This window comes from Prinia subflava, chromosome 3 (assembly GCF_021018805.1).
Source record: "Prinia subflava isolate CZ2003 ecotype Zambia chromosome 3, Cam_Psub_1.2, whole genome shotgun sequence".
In the NCBI taxonomy this organism is placed as follows: Eukaryota; Metazoa; Chordata; class Aves; order Passeriformes; family Cisticolidae; genus Prinia; species Prinia subflava.
This window is the reverse complement of record NC_086249.1, coordinates 18,870,309-18,883,658: the sequence shown is the minus strand read 5'-3', so window position 1 is coordinate 18,883,658 and position 13,350 is coordinate 18,870,309. Positions and strand designations below refer to the sequence as shown.

Here is a 13,350-nt window from a genome sequence, read left to right as displayed (position 1 = left end):
CTTGTCAAATCAAAAGGTCTCATCCTGCCCTTCCCACCTTTCCCTTCAGCCTAGCCCTGTGCCAGTCTGTTTCCCTCTCCTACTCACAGATTTTTTGAAGCCCAGAGGGACTGGTATAATCACGTCGCTTGGCTTCTCGAGTGGCCAAGAACTCCCTCGCCCCGTTCCTGTGCCCACTCCCCAAATTGTCTTTGGGACACCCCCTGGGGTTTGGAGTGGGGAGAGCTGGGAAAGGGAGGTGCTCTACTGCTCTCAGCCAAGGTCTGCCTTCATTCCCAGTCCCACCGAGAGGTCGCTGCAGGTTTTCTGCTGGGCTGAAGAGCCCTCTACTGTCAGAAGGCTCCTTCCTGTTTAGGTAACGCCAGCCTGGCTCCAGTGGAGCGAACTCAGACACGGGAATCTTGAGTTCATGTCAACCTGTACTGCGAGGCTTCAAGTCATCCTTGTTTCGCCCTTCTTGAGTCTTCTTTGGCTTCCTTTTTAGTGTCCAATACCCAGATTTACCACAACTCGTTCACTAGTCTGATATACCAAATTGATCAGAGGGATGGAGCACCTCTCCTACAAAGAAAGGCTGAGAAAATGAAAGAGGATTTGGATTGTCCAGTCTGGACAAGAGAAGGTTTTGGGGTGACCTAATTGCAGCCTTCCTGAAGGGAGCCTACAAGAAAGATGGAGAAAGACTATTTACAAGACCATGTAGTGACAGGAGAAAGGGGATGGCTTCAAGCTGAAAGAGAGCGTGTTTATGCTGGATGTCAGGATGAAATTCTTTACTGTGAGAGTGGTGAGGCACTGGCACAGGCTGCCCAGAGAAGCTGTGGATGCCCCATCCCTGGCAGTGTTCAAGGCCAGGTTGGATGGAGCTCTGAGCCACCTGGTCTGTGGGAGGTGTCCCTGCCCATGGCAGGGGGGCTGGAACTGGATGATCTTTAAGGTCCCCTCCAGTCCAAACCATTCTGTGATCCTTCAAAGGGGAGAATTTTTACCTCTGCTCTTGGTGAACACAGGCTAATGCATCCCAGTGTAACCCATCTGCACAGAGGAAGTATATGCAAGTATCATTAATTTCCTTGGTTGTCTTCCAATCCAATTCCTTTTGGAGTTCTCCATCTTGAAAGAGCACAGACTATGCTTATGTCCCTGGGTGAATGTCTTTCCTACATTCAGTGCAGCCAAAAATACCTGCTGTTTATAAATAAACACACCAATAGATACTGACTGTTCGGTACATCTCATCTTTTTCTAACATTTATTACTTTCATTGTTCTTTGGATCCTCTGAAAGCTTCATCAGCACTGGCTTAATACCTTCTTTCAGATCATTAATCAAGTTACTAATGAGCATTAGTTTCAGAACAACATCCTAGTGGAAATAATTTCATATTCTACAGTCTCTTTTCCCCCTCATTACTTGAAATCTATCAGTGAACTAAAATTTATAATATTGGCCCTTTTGTTGTTTTAATAATTACGAACTTATTTTACATCAGAACATAGCCTTGTGTGGCCAGATAAAACGCCTCCTGCTGTTGTAACCTCTGACTCTGGGTTGCTGTAGTGCCTTTGTTAACCCAACCCATAATTTAATCAGAAATTATCACAGTTGTTGGACAGGAATGATTTCAAGAAGTAAAATCACATATTATAAACACTGGGACACAAATAGTTATTTTTAAATTTAATGCATTTTGCAGCTCTTATCTTGATTTAACATCAGTTTACCTGGTTTACAGGTGGGGATATCATCTAATTTTTTATTTACAAACACTGGCACCAGGTTAACTTTCCCAGATTTCTTTCTCCTCAGTATTTTACAATTGCCCCAGTATTTTACAATACTTCAAAAGATACAGTGAAAGATGCACAGACCTTCAGGGCTACCCACAAAAATAATGTAAGGACAAAGTTCCCACTAGCCCTAATGGGTTTTACTTTCATGATACGTTTTCAATTATGGAAAACTGAATATGCAACAAACAAAACCACCTAAGTTTCTGGTTTGTTTGCGTGTAACTGGTGCATTCTCACCTGAGATGATACTATCCATCTTCCTACTAGTGTTTCCAGCCTCTCTCCACCTCATTCTACCCACTTCCCCTTCCCTCTGTCTCTTTAAAGTGTGTCAGGCCCCTCTGCCTCACTTCAGGTGCCCTACTTGCTCCTCAGGAAGATCCAGTAGTACCACTGAACTGCATTGATTTGGTGCTTCAATTTGTCCCATTTGAAGGTGACAGCTAAGGGAGAAGGAGCAAGAAGGGATTTTGTCTCCCTTGGAAGGACAAGGATGACTTGGAACCATGCCCTGCCCATCTGAAATAAATACTGTTTGATTTTCATGTTGAGAACATCCAAACTTCTCTTTCTCCATCTTGCTGGCACAGCTATCACAGACATTTCAGAAATGGAAGAGTCTCATCCCAGCCTTTCCTGTGCTCAGATACAGGAGGTAGACTGCTTGTAAGGGGCAACCATTTCATTTGAAACTGTAACTAACAGGAAAAAATTAACCCCAGGTAGGTGTGTTCCCTTCTTTGGAAAAAACCCTCCTGCTTTCTGAAGTCAGAAGTTCATGTACCATGTCAGCCTGGGACAAACACAGGGGTCGCCCTCTCAATAACTTCCCCTACTTCCTGGTTTGGGATCTCTAGAACTGTCCCCTGGGCTCCTTTCTTAGCACAAAGTTCTCCTCTCACAGAACTTCTTTTCCATATTCCTAGACCACCTTGCTGCCCCTGGAGAAGGGCGAGACCTTGGGAATGACTGCACAGCAGCTGGCAAGGCTCAGGCAGCCAGGTAAATTACCCTCCCTACCTAAATCCGTAACCAGGACAGCACCCAACAGGGAGCAAAGGCTGAATCCAGGTAAAAGGATTTGGGATTAGATCCAGATTAGGAAATCCATGCCCAAAGAGGAATGGATCCTCACGATCAAAGGTCAGTGTTAATCCCTGCCATCACCATGGCCACTTTCCTATTCTCCATCTCAGACATTGCCTAAAACCTGGCCAGGACCTGGCAGCCAGTTACTGCAACCATCTCCATGCTCTGAGCACCTTTCTGAGCTCAGCTGGTTCTCCACTGGATCAATACACCAGGTGCCACATCTTGCACTGGCTCCAGATTGCCAGAGATGAGGGCTGCTGTTGTTGCAGTCCCTTCTTTCACAGTCTGCCAACCCCAAGACGACTTCCATGAAACCTCTCCCAACCCCTGCTTTTTTTCTGTGTAACTCCCCCTTCAGCCCTGCTCTCCTCAGGGCTTGCCATGACTATGACACCTCCAGAAAGTCACTCCACTGCCAGGGACAGCAGACTGCTGTCTTTGAAGTCCTTCCAAACCAAACTATTCTATGACTCCTACTGGGGTTTGCCATGTGACAAAAGAGCATGGGGAAGTGGGGACAGAGCTTGCCATGAGCCATGGCTCTGTTCTGCACTTCCTTGAAGGGTGGAACACCTGCAAACTTTGCCCTGGGCTTCCAGAAGGTGGATGCTGCATCCTTTTTTCAGGGCAGGACAGTCAGTCCCCAGCAAGGTGTGTCTCTCTGTTGGTGCCCACATGTGCAACACTTCCAAGTTAAGTCATGCATTGATTTCCTGCCTTCTGTTCCAAACAAAACTGATGAAGAGGTTTGTGTAAGGGTGTGTGCCAGGGCACGAAACTGGCCAAGAACTCAGGAGATCTTCTGTGGTCCTGTATTCCTAACGCCTCTCAATTTTCACCTAGTACTGAAGAAGTTAAGAAAAGGTCATTTCGTAACGTCAGCTGATGTTACAGTGATATAATAAGAAAATAATGGAAGTATTCCCTGTCTGTGTAGGAACCCCAGAGGCCCAATTCAGGGCTGCACAGCTGAGCAGGCAGCAAGAAAGACCAACCAATTTCCCTTGAGTGCACAGCAAAACTACAGCAATTAGAGGGCATTTTTTGCAAATGGTGAGTTCTTGGGTCTTCTTTCACAATTTCCATGTTGAGCATCATCTCAGTCTGTGGCTACATGGGAAGGCTATTAGGCTATTTTCTGTAAGAAAACAAAGCCTTAGAATTTAACACCAAGTTTCTCCTCAGCAATTTTCCAAGGATGTGAAAGAGGTTACTTTATTCCACAGCAGGCACGATTAGCTCAGCTGAATGTAAAGACTGATCCGCCAATTCTTTACAGTTTGTTTCTTTATTCAGTAAACATCTAGTTACAAGTTTCACAAATTAAAAAAGTGGGGGAGCTGATTGAAGAGGGGTCGGGGGCCCACAGGCTGATCCAGCTTTTGTTCTGCTCCTCCCTTCTCCAACACACAGATCCCTCTGCTTCTCCACAGATGTGCCAAGGAGCAGCAGGGGAATCGAAGCCTCTGTCCCGGTGAGGGGACTGACAGGCGGTTCTAGCAGAATTCCCTCGTATTCCTTTCACAGGGGACTAAACACAAACTTCAGAACCAGCCCAACCCAGCACAGAAAGAGTGGAAAGGATGGAAGAGGCAAGGTGGCAGCTCCTCATGCCCAGCACTACTGGCAGAAAGAACAGAGCCGAGGGACAGCAGAGAGGGAATGGGCAATTAATGTGTTCCTTGCACATCAGTGAGATTCCCCATGCCCCACTGCAGCACCCAAATGGGGTGAAAAAGAGCAATGCAGAAGATTAGTTGCTTTGTTTCAATTCTTAAGTGGGAGGGAGGTTAATACTAAATTTGAGGAGGGTCCAAGTGGTGCTTTGAAGGGGCTTCAGAGTTTCACTGGCTGTACCTGGGAGGAAAGGAAACAGAAGACATGAAAAGAGTAAGTGGTGCCTAGAAAGCAGAAGACGGATAAAGACATGTTTTAACCTGATGTCTAGACATCAAAAAAAGGGGAAAATGTCCCCTTTCAAGCACTAGATCACATCCTAAGAAGCCCTATTCAAAGCACAGGAGAGCAGACACCAGCACTTACTTATATTTCAAACTGGATGGACAGCAAATGGTCTCTAAGTTCTATACAATGACAATATAAACACTCCACAGATTGCAATCCTACATCATGTCATACTATTTCAGCCATCAGTTCAAGCTGACACCACAGGTCTTTTGTTCATGACAAAGCTGACTTAAACAGCTTCCATCTTCCCATTCAGCACAGCATCTTCTCAAAATTCACACCTTCCCCTGCTCTCTCAAAGTGGGAAAACCCCTTTGCAACTGAAACTTCAAAATAACGTAAGATTAGTGCAAAGAAAAGAATAGCCCTATGTCTAAGGGGCAGCCACGCAGCGGAAGACAAGGAAGGGACTTGTTAAGACTTACAAGGGCGTGTAGGTAGACTTGGGGGTGGCCATGCCGCACCCCCCACAAGGTCTGCTCCCAGTTCACCAGTCATAGCGGCGGGACTGTCTGGAGGGAGAATCCTCAGGGCCCTGGATCGCCAGCCGGGTGCCCTCGGCGCGCCGGCCGCCGCTGCCCTCGTGGCGCCGGTACTCCAGGCCCCGCTGCGGCCGGAACCGGGACGTCTCTCGCCGCCACTCGTCGTCGAACGCGGCCGCGTCGCCTGCGCGGGGAGACAACGGGCGCGGGTGGGGAGGAGCAGGTGGGGAAGCGACACCTGGCTTTGTTGGGAGGAGGACACGGGCGCTACTCACTTTCATCCATGTTGATGTAGTCCTGCCTCTCCTCCTGGTCACCTGTGCGATGGTTCCGGGACCGCTGCATGATGTGGGCCCTCTCCCTGATGTGGTGTCCAATCGACATCTGTTCCAAGCCGCTGTCCGAGTCCCTTACGGTTCGCCTCGTCTCACGGATCTGGGGGCAGATTCCCTCTTGGAATAGACCTTTTCATTCCTTCTCCCAGCCCCCTAAGGCACCCCGATTCCTGCCTCCAGTATTCCAGCCAAGCTGCATTGCCACCACTCCCAGGATGCCAGACGCAACGTTACCAAGAGGGAAGAATGGATTCCCCTCTGCCAGCACTTCCCACTTCCTCCCAGGGGCCCTTGGCACGGTTCAGTGAGTCACAAGAGCACAATGTGCTCCTCCAACTGCGGCTGACTGCAAAGCCAAAGTGCTGCGGGTGGCCACCCACAAAGCCACCAAAGGAAGGCCACCCTCTCACAGCAAAGGCAGCGGCCTCCCCCTTACCCCGCCAGGTGCTGAACGCATCTCTGAGGTCTCCTGGTAGACTTTGGGCCCGTCGCCCAGGTTGGAGTAGGAGATGACGGTGGAGGAGGTAAATGTCTGGCAGTTAGCACCACTTGTCATATGCTCCTGCACGCAGGCATGGGGAATGGTGGGGAGAAGGGATGGGAGGGAAGAAGAGATGGCATTTAATTCTCTCTATACAATGAAGGGAGAAGTTACAATAGGAAGAATATAATCTCCATGGATCCATTTTTCTGGAGAATACATCTTCCTGTTAAATTAATATTTATTTCTTGCTAAACAAGTCCACCCCCACACTTCCTTCCTCACCCCTCTCCTCTCCCTGCACTCAGGAACAAGCTCTGTCACTGACTCCCAGTGATGAAGCAAAGCTTACAGCCTCTGCCACCTTGGCAGGTGTGGCTCAGTCCATCCCAAGCAGCACAGCAAGACGAGAGGCATTAGAGGGGTGGCAGAAGCACCCTCAGCACTCCCCTCAGTACAGAACGGTTCATGGAGGGTTCTTACCATGTTTCCAATCATGTCGTTCATCATCCCAAACATATCTATAAAGCCACCTGCCTGATAAAAAGGAAAAGAGAACACAGGAGTAGTCAGTCTGTGAAGAGACATGAGGAAAGAACAACAAACTATCTGCAAAAAAACCCTGCTGCCTAAAAAGAAAAACCTTGATTGTTTTCACGTTCTTTCAGTAACGTAGAAAAAAAAAAACAAAACCAGAATTTGGGGTTGCTCTTCTCTCCATTCTCTCAGGTTGCACTTCCCAGTGTTCTGGCAAAGGCTGTTCTTTTAGTTGGCATCCAACTGCAGATGCACTGGGGTTTGTGAGCCTGGGCACTCAGCAAAGTCAGGAGAAGAAATCTCAGCATGTGCACTATCAGTGATCTTAAGAAAGTTTCCACTGATTGTTTTCATTCTAGCATAACAACAAATTTGCTTATTTTCCCCTACAAACACCTGCCTTTTCCATCCTGTAAAGCTGAATGCTGCAGTAGCACCCTGGGCCAGCAGGTCTCACAGGTTAATTGTGCAATATATAAACAAAATTACAATGTCAGCTCAAACTTGCTGATTTCTTTTTTTTTTGTTTCCTCGAGTAGCCTCTTGTTCTCGTTTCCAGCAGAGCAGTACTCACACACAACGTTATTATACTTTGAAGTCTATGTGTTTGTAGTCTTATTAATCCTCCTTTGAGCTACAAAAATTCTGGGACGCTAAAGTCTCTTTCATTGAGGCAATTCTGCAGAGGAAGACAGCTGAAGTTGCTGAATCTGGAATAATCTATTTCCACTGTATCATCTTGGTGGAAGACGGAGATAGGCACGCTCCGAGCCTGGTGTTCTCACGTACACACAGCATTCTCATTCCAGCCCTGTTACCTGAAGTATTCTGCTGGCTTCTCCAGCCGCCACCACCAGCAAAGGAGGTGCAATAATCCCCTCTGCCTACTGATGGCCGAGTCCTTTCCTTGCATCCTCACAGCTCCTCCATTACCTGCAGATCTGCAGCTTCTTTTCAGACATATGAGGTTATTAAGGGACTATCTGCTCTTCCCAGATATTAACTGTCCCAATTCCCATGAAATATTGTGCTATAACAGCTTTATGGCTTTTCTCTGGTCAAGGTGCAAATACAACTTCCCCACATATACAGAGAAACTCTGTTCAGAAACAGCTCACGGACAGGATTAAAACATTAGAGGGGAAACAAGGTAAAGGCCTGAAGTCATAAAGCAACTCAATGAGAGGTCCAAGAGAAACCAGATGCTTCCAGTTTCAGTTCAATACCCTCTTCCCTATTCCATTTACTATAAATCTAAAGCTCATCCTGGTCTCCTCAGACATTCCCATCCTCCCTACCTGGTAGGCTAGCTGGTCATGCTCACAGATGGCTACATTTTAGCACTGGTTGCACACAGTGCTGATGAATCTCAGTATGGAGCCACTACTTGGAAAGCCTCTAATCTGACCCAGAAAAACAGAAAACTTACCATGCCGAGCATCCCAAAGGGTGAAACAGCTCCTGCCTGCCAGGAGAACAGAAAAACAGAACAGAGAATGACTTTGCAACAGCCAAACATTAGATCCTCATCAGAACACATTAATCCTTCTCAGAAACAGAACTGGGAACACTCGGGCTCTACAAACAGATCAAGAAAGCGCCCCAAGGATTCCTGGGGGTTCAAGCCATATCACCCCTAACAAACCTGACATGAGGTGACGCTCCTAAATTTCTCCCCATTATATGAATTCAGATCCTTGAGACACAACACATGTTTATACCCTTCCTCCTGTCCAACCTAGAAGGCAGTGGCATTCAGTGCATTAATATAACAGAGGTGGGGTAAAGAGAAGGACCAGAACACCACTGCCTAGGAGATTTATTCTGCACCCACCACCTGTGTGGAGAGGGGGTGCCCAACCCAGGAAGGGTGGGAGATGGAAACGGACAGAGCAGTTTGAGAAATTCTAGCCTGCACTCAGCCCCTCTGTTACCTGCATCCTGCGGCCAGGCTGGCGAGCCCCAGGCGTGCTCCCATCCGTGATGCCAAGGAGCGGCCCGAACCCGAAGCTCCCCGACAGCATGCGGTTCATGTGCTGCCGGTGGATGGCAAAGGGATCCCTTCAGGAGAGGTGGAGAGAACAATGGTGAGGACAAAGCCCCATATAATCCACTCCTCCCAGCTCTGAGTTTTTCTTACACAACTGTACATTCCCTCCCGAGCTGAAAACTCAGAATCCTGAGAAGTCTGTGATGTCTATGGTGATTACCGGGGCTGGAAGGTACCTCTGCATCCCATCACATTTCTCGTGATAGAAGGTTTCACACCACAGAAGCCCTCTCAGGTACTAATTTCTGTCTGCTCAGAAGTAGGTTGGTGTTCTGCTTCCAGTACTGCTCTGGAGCCAAGTACGGCCAAGGCCACTCCAGAACCTCACTGCTCTAACATCCTTTATAGGGAGGGGCACGAAGACCTTCCTGGCTGCAAAGTGACGGCTACACTTAATGGCACCAGGGAGCAGGAGATCCTAAATATCGTCCTCTCACCCCTCCATGTACACGGACACAAACCATGAAATGCAAGACTGGAACCTCCAGAATGGACTGCGTGGCCTGACACCCCTCTGCCCCCCAGGGGATGAGACCACATACAGCTTTTCCCGATTTGAAGGAGAAAGGGAACAATAACTGCGATAATCCCTAATTGGTTTTCCCTTCTTTTGCAGCCTCCACTTATGAGGCCTGCGTGCATTCACACACGTTGGCGAAGCAGGAGGAGGAAAAGGAGAGTAAGGATAAACACTCACAGAATAGAGTGACCACAATAAGAAACTTCTGGGAAATACCATAGCTTTTTTCCTGCACATCTTATGGTCTGCAATTATCCCTCTTGAGCATTAATGACCTCTACAGCACAGACTGTTCCTAAGATCACAGAAGTACCCACTACAAACCAATACTTTTCTGTCTCTACTGGAAATGCTTCCCATAATAAAAGCTAGACTCATACCTGCCATGTTAATGAGAACACACTGTCATTCGGTGACTAACTGGGACATCAAGGTCTCCTCTCCTGCTAATTTGCTCACAGCTGATAAAATTCTTGCTTACTACTGATTTCATAAGCAAAAATGGACTATTCTTCTACATGCATAAATTTCACCAAATTTCTTGTCTTGTAGTGTCTTGTTTAACATAATCCAATTCTTCCTGTATTACAGTCTATTCCTTATCCACTTTGGCAAGGGCTGCCAGCTTAGTGTCACTGCCAAAATTTATCAATAGCATCCAATTTCTGTACTGAGGACGGAAACAAAAACATTCAGTGACAGGAATTACAGGAAGAGTTCTTGGGACCTTTGTTAGATTTCAATACTTGTGTTTTAAAACTACTCGTTGTCTTCTCTTTACTTTGTTCCTCACAACTTGTCAACTGCTCCAGCAGCCTTCTCCAGCTCCATTAATGACTTCCTGTGCAGTACAGCAACAAACACTGGACAGAGCAGCAGATTTTATCTATCTCAACTGCAACCCTACTTTGCATAAGAAAAAAAAAATAAAATCCTTGCGCAAAGAAAAAGATTAGTTATTCCAGCCCTCTCTTCCTCTCAGCCAGCAGCGGTGCCTTTTGGCCTACTTTATTACGCTTTCCTCCAAGACCACGCTCCAGTATCGCAGAAACGAGACCGACGCGGTCGCTGCGATTCGCCGCGCTGCCCCTGCGCAGGATGTTTGTGTTTGTGCCCCGACAGCCGCGCCGCAGCGGCGCTCCGGGCCCGCCCGGCCTCTGCCCGCCCGGTGGGACGCGGGGGCAGCGCACACCTCCCCGGGGGCCATCCGTGCCGCAGCCCGCCCTCCCCCCTTCCCTCGCTCCCCGCCACCGACCCCCAGCAGGACGCCCACCCCGACTCACATGGCGAACATGGGGTCCTCGGGCTCGCCATCCCTCATCAGCCGGAACATGCTTCCCTCGCTCGGGGGCGGCCTCTGCGGAGGGGAGAGGGCGCTGAGCGCAGCCGGGGCTGAGGGCGGGGAGGGGCGGAGCGCCGGAACCGCCTCCCCCCGCCCCGCCGCCAGCCCGGCAGGTGATGGCAGCGCTCCCCCCGCCCCCCGACCCGGCCCGCCCGCCGCGGCCCTGCCCCGCCGTGCCTGCCGGTGTCGGCGGTCCCGGTGCGGCGCAGCCCGAGCCCCCGGGCCGCTCACGCCTCCGCGCCCATCGCGCCCCGGACCGCGCTGCCTCCGCCCCGCCCGCGCCGCGCATGCGCGCCCGCCCCGGGGGAGGGCGGGGCGGGGCTGCGCGGCACAGCGCCCCCTGGCGCCCCCGCGGGCCGCTCCTCCCGCCGGGCAGCCGGGAGAAGGAATGGGATAACACAGACCGGGCAGGGCCCACGGCTCCGCACGGCTTCCTCTGCACCGCGGGGCAGGCACTCATCCCTTCGCGCTGCGGACCAGTGACAGGAGCCGTGGGAATGGCCTGAAGCTGTGTCAGGAGAGGTCTAGGCTGGATATCGGGAACAGGTTTTTCACTGGGGGGTAGCTGGGCATTGCAACAGGCTCCCCAGGAAAGCAGCCACAGCACTAAGCCTGACAGTTCAAAATGTCTTTGGACAACACTCTCAGGCACATGGTGTGACCCTTGGTAATGGGCCTGTGCAGGGCCAGGAGCTGGACTCGATGATCCTGATGGATCAGAATATTCTGTGATTCTGTAGTAACCCCTGTGGCTCGTGGCCAGTTGGCTCCTGGCCAGAGTCCACAGCGATGCCTGGCCGCTGCAGAGGCAGCACTTATCCCAGGCTTCCTGCATGGCATGGGCATGTAGGAGGCACCCACAGAGCTGCCTGGCTGTGCTGAGCACATGGACAGCGTGTGCAGGCAGTGCTCTGCGGGCAGAAGCAGGGAGGACACTTTGTAAGCCAGCTGTGGGTCGTCACTGATCCTGGACAGCCACTGGCAATCACAGGCAAAGCGCAGGGACTTGTGTGCACCTACTGCAGTGCTGGGGAATCTCCAGAAAGCAGGGCCATGACACCTTTGTCACCATCCCTGGGGAATGCTGGCTGCCTTCAGCTACCGCCAGCTCCACCAGATGACAGGGAAGGGAGCAGACTGACTCATCCCGGCTCCAGCTCGGGGCACGCTTCCTCAGTGGTGCTGCTGTTGACTGTTGCATCCGGCCCACCATGTGCAGGAGCCAGACTGGACCTGCGCCAGAGGACTGGAAATAGCAGGTTGCAAGAAGTGGTTGAGAAATCGAGCTCCTGAGTTGTGGCAGGAGCCATGTCCTTGGATTTCGGAGTCTAACAGAGGAAAATGACCCAGTAGCATGATTTACGTGTGGAATGCATAGAGGACTTGGCACTACTTCTTGCTACAGCAGGTCTCAAAACTGCTTGGTATTGAGAAAGAAGACCTCTCATGGGAGACCCGTGCCTGTGTGCATGCAGAAGGCTCTTCAGAAGTCCCTTCTGTACACAGTAATTGCGTTCTGCAGAGGCTGAAACCAAAATGTCCACAATAGGGGAACTGTCGACAGCACAGTGGTACAGGATCATGAGGTGGACACAAGTCCTATGGGGAGAGCACGGGCTGAGCAGGGCCAAACCTCTCAGAGGGAGGTTCATAAGTGAGCTGCTGAAACAGCCTCCTGTCACCAGCTCAGAGCTCATCTGTGAGTGCTGAAGGTCACATAAAGCCCTTGTTGGCGCTGCCTCAGCCTCTCTGATGCTGCTTCTGCAAACCTGAATTATCCTTCAGAGATCTCCAGTCTGGAAAGCCTTTCCTGTCTGGTGTGTTTTCCTTTTGCTCTGAGGCTCTTTTGGTATTTGACTGGAGCATGGAGTTGACCTCAGGTGTCAGGATACAAAGGGAGGTAAAGAGCTTCTATGGCAGAAATGTAAACATCTCTTTGGGGTTTTTTCTTTCTTCTTTTCCCCCAATCTGGGATAAAATAAATTGCTGTTCCCTTGATACCAGTGATCTTCCCACTCACACAATGTCCCAGAGATGGTAGGGCTCTCTCAGTTTTTCCAAACTTTAAGTCAGGCATTGCTGCCTTCAAACACAGAGGGGAAAGGAACAGGAAAGAATCTGGAACAAACACTGCTTTTCAGATCCTTTTTCTGTCCCTAATGCTGCTCCTCTGCAAGCGCAAACCGAGGGCTGGGTTTGTGAGACTGGCGCTGGGGCTCTCCCTGGGTATTTCTGCAGCCTACAGGCAGTCCTTACACCTGATGGACCCCTTACCAAAGGCTGCAGTTCCAGGGCCATTGCCAGTTCAGCAAACCTCGAGGGAGCCTTCCTTGCAGAGAGTCATGTTGGTGGCAAACGCTGCGTGAAAGCCTGGAAGGAGGAATTGGAACAGCAACCTTTCTGTGTAATGCGGACAAGGCCGCAGTTCTGAGGAATGCAGGATCTGATGCTGCAGTATTGGTAGGAGAGGTTTCTGCTCGGCACTCACCGCGCCATGCCCGATGTGCTCGGCCATTTGCTGGGTCACAATAACGAGCCACGTGGGGGTGTGAATGAAAAGCAAGGCTCCCATCTTGCTCCTCTCACACTCTCTCTATTCAGGCCGCTTCTCTTTTCACCATGAATAAAAACCATTACGTCTCCCCATTTCCTTTCCTTTTTTTTTATTCTTCCTTTGAGCTGCCCAGGTTGTGCTGCGGGGAAGGGTGGGGCGCCGGAGAAGGGGAGGGAGAAGGCGCTCAGCAGGCGGC

At 50.2% G+C, this 13,350-nt stretch overlaps 1 protein-coding gene and 1 long non-coding RNA gene across 2 annotated transcripts; one reads left to right on the top strand and one right to left on the bottom strand.

Moving 5' to 3' along the window:
- Positions 1-1,679: 1,679 nt before the first annotated feature.
- Positions 1,680-4,733, top strand: LOC134548951 (uncharacterized). Its single transcript, XR_010079960.1, has 2 exons — positions 1,680-2,795; positions 3,823-4,733. It is a non-coding gene; the product is annotated as an uncharacterized LOC134548951 (long non-coding RNA).
- MLF2 (myeloid leukemia factor 2) lies at positions 4,155-10,914 on the bottom strand. The gene is made up of 9 exons (XM_063394202.1): positions 10,778-10,914; positions 10,542-10,615; positions 8,623-8,749; positions 8,118-8,153; positions 6,635-6,688; positions 6,107-6,232; positions 5,611-5,770; positions 5,279-5,519; positions 4,155-4,742 (listed from the first exon to the last, which is right to left on the bottom strand). Exons 2-8 carry the CDS (start codon positions 10,589-10,591, stop codon positions 5,341-5,343), a joined length of 732 nt encoding a protein of 243 aa, XP_063250272.1. The 5' UTR covers positions 10,592-10,615; positions 10,778-10,914; the 3' UTR covers positions 4,155-4,742; positions 5,279-5,340.
- Between the last annotated feature and the right edge of the window lie 2,436 nt (positions 10,915-13,350).